This window comes from Sinocyclocheilus anshuiensis, unplaced genomic scaffold, assembly GCF_001515605.1.
Source record: "Sinocyclocheilus anshuiensis isolate Anshui unplaced genomic scaffold, SAMN03320099.WGS_v1.1 scaffold58, whole genome shotgun sequence".
Lineage (NCBI taxonomy): Eukaryota > Metazoa > Chordata > Actinopteri > Cypriniformes > Cyprinidae > Sinocyclocheilus > Sinocyclocheilus anshuiensis.
Window position 1 is genome coordinate 1,977,973 of NW_015547688.1, and position 2,969 is coordinate 1,980,941.

Genomic DNA, 2,969 nt, shown 5'->3' on the forward strand with positions numbered 1-2,969 from the left:
AATAATGTTCTTTTTAGCAACATCATATGACCCCTTTAATGTAATTAATTTATTTATTGCATATAACTAAAGACTGGGACATCTTCTTGAATATATGCACTTCCCTACCTGGGCATGACCTGGTCATCATCCTCTGGACTCAATTTCTCCTCAGCGATTAAAAGCTCAGTCTGACCTTCATCCTCATCTGGAGTGGAAGGATGAGGGCTGTTCCCTAAAATACAGTATTCTGTGTCAATTCTTCTATATTTTACTAACATACCCATTTCTGTCCATGACTGAGAATAGTCATGGACCACCAACCTGCACTGAGGTCTCCCCCTGATCGCCCTGTTTCCATCTGGAGCAGCATACTCTTGGGAGGCATCTTGGTTGTGAAGGCAGTCTGGATGTTATCAACAAAAGTTTTACAGTGCGAGCTGTCCACCCAGATGCGCTCACCGAGAGAGTCCTCAATGTAGACCTGGGAAACCCCACAATGACTGTGTATCAGTCTCATGATTACTGTCAGATCAGAAAGCCGGACAGCTCGATCACTTACTTTGACAAATATCTCAGGCCAGTTTTCATCCTCCTCATAGGCAGCCATCAATAAATTGCAGGCCAGCACAGACACCAGGTTGTTCCCCTTGGCCTTAAAGTTGATTGAGGCATCACGGCGGAGCAAACTGCAGAGAGCCTGAACAAAGACATTTCACCTAATAAGCTACGTCACCTGCAGCAACAGTAAATTCCAGTATTACAGCACAGGTGTTTCTGTCTACCTCTATCACACCCTCTGTGGCAAAGACGTTGGGCTTGATTTTGGCGAGAAACATGAGGCTGAGGTAGAGCGTCATGTCAGGCTTGGCTCGGTTCATCTTCAGCTGTTTGACAGCCCCGCAGAGCACACCCTCGATGCGGTCATCATTACCCTCGGCCTCCGCTGCCTCAATCTCATCCAGAAGCACAGCAGGTGACACTGAAAAAAAAGTCAATCACATGTTGTATGAATGTACACTATGTGTACAAACAAGGTCTATGAAAATATGAACACTGGATTGGACTATGAATGTCTAGAGTAACACGTAAATACTAAAATATGTGCTGTTAAATAGTCAAATGCACTTCAAACGGGTCAAAATGCCAGTCTTGGAAACATATTAATGTAAATAGAGTTAAATTGTCTGAAGTGTCCCTAAACAGACAGAACTAAAAAAAAATGTTGGGGCAATGTGTAGTAGAGTTTGGATGTGTAATAGAGTTCAATATATTGATTTTTACTTGAACACTTTTAAACACTTTTAAAAAAAAAAGAGTCCTTACTATAAAAAAGAATATAATATACTCTGAAAGAATATAGTTCAATGAAATTTAATTGCATGTTGTTTGCAACTAAATTAAAATTTATAATAGTTTAATTTTATTTATATTAAATGCAATTAGTTGAACTTAAAGAGCTTTTTTGACCTACTTAATTTTAGAATTACTTCAGTAACACTTTCACTATTAACTAGTTGCTTATTAGCATGCCTATTATTAACATATTGGATGTGTATTAGTATTTATGAAGCACATATTCTGCATGATCATATTCTACATCCCTAATCCTACTTAAACTTAACAACTACCTTACTAACTATTAATAAGCAGCACATTAGGAGTTTATTGAGGCAAAGGTTGTAATTAATGGTGTGTTAATGGCGAGAAACGGACCTTAAAATAAAGTGTGACCATTTCTTCTATTGTTTTTTAAACCTGGTTAAAGGATACTGCTGATGTACTGACAAGCATGTATGAAAGCTAAAAATGTGCATTAACATAATTTCTATTGAAACCTGCAAGTCATGTTTTTAAATATATTTCTAATTACACATTTATAATGAAGTTGAAATTTAGCACCTAAAAATATATACTTTAAAAGTAATGTTGAATAACTCTCTGCATTTAAAATTATAATCGAGTACTTTGCATGTGCTTTAGTATGTTAGCCAGCACATTAAAATAAGTGTGCTTCTTTAAAGCATGACAGCCGATTATTAAACAATGAACTTTAAAAAAAAAGTAAATCTTTAATTTGACTTTAAAAAGTGCAATTAAGTGTAATAAGAAGCACAGTCAAGTGCACATTAAAGGGGTCATATGATGCTTTTTTAAAGATCATTATTTTGTGTATTTGGTGTAACAGAATATGTTGACATGCTTTAATGTTAAAAAAACACATTATTTTTCAAATACTGTACATTATTGTAGGTCCTCTATGCCCCGCCTCTCTCAAACGCTTCGTTTTCTACAAAGCCTCTCCTTCCGACAAGCGCAGTCTGCTCTGATTGGCCAGCTGACCCAGTGCAATGTGATTGGCCGAACACCACAAGCACTCGTCGGAAATGTAACGCCCCTTACCATAATCGTGAGCTTCAGCTTTCAAAATAAATGTAAAGACAGTAAATAATGTCATTAGTTTTAAACTTGAAATCGCATCATATGACCCCTTTAAAGTAGCATCGAAACAGAAGTAACGACAGATAATTTCTTCCGTATTGTGACATACATCCGAGTATAACAGCTTAGTGGAAAACAAAGAAAATGTAGGTTGGGATTTTGTTCTATGCATTGGATTGTTGATTGGATTGTGAGCTTGCAGAGGCAGGTTTAGGGGTGAATTTTCATTTGATGCAGACTAAAAATACAATTAAGCACACTTTTTCAAAAGAGAATACATGATACTGTTGTTTTATAAATGTAATATTTTGAATCATTTCATTGTTCTTTAAATAAACAAGATGTGAAAAAAAACAATAATGAAAAAGCAATATTTATTTAACTGAAAATTATTTAAGGCTGCATCTCACCATTTTAATTTGTTCATATTTACACTACTTTTTTTATTTAAAAAAAAAAAAGATTGTTTGTTACTTTCTATTAGGGCTGCACGATTAATCGCATGCGATATTTAACGCGCATCTTATCAGTAAAGCCGGTTCTGTAAT

The 2,969-nt window shown here is 35.7% G+C and overlaps 1 protein-coding gene across 1 annotated transcript in view; it reads right to left on the bottom strand.

The window, feature by feature from the left end:
- The window catches only part of LOC107703394 (integrator complex subunit 1-like), a 39,053-nt gene that overhangs the window by 35,035 nt on the left and 1,049 nt on the right, over positions 1 to 2,969 (bottom strand). The window contains exons 3-6 of the mRNA XM_016506006.1: positions 765 to 961; positions 542 to 679; positions 304 to 463; positions 109 to 214 (exon numbers count right to left, since the gene is read on the bottom strand). Of these exons, the coding sequence (XP_016361492.1) occupies positions 109 to 214; positions 304 to 463; positions 542 to 679; positions 765 to 961 (601 nt within the window). The remainder of the gene's footprint in view (positions 1 to 108; positions 215 to 303; positions 464 to 541; positions 680 to 764; positions 962 to 2,969) is intronic.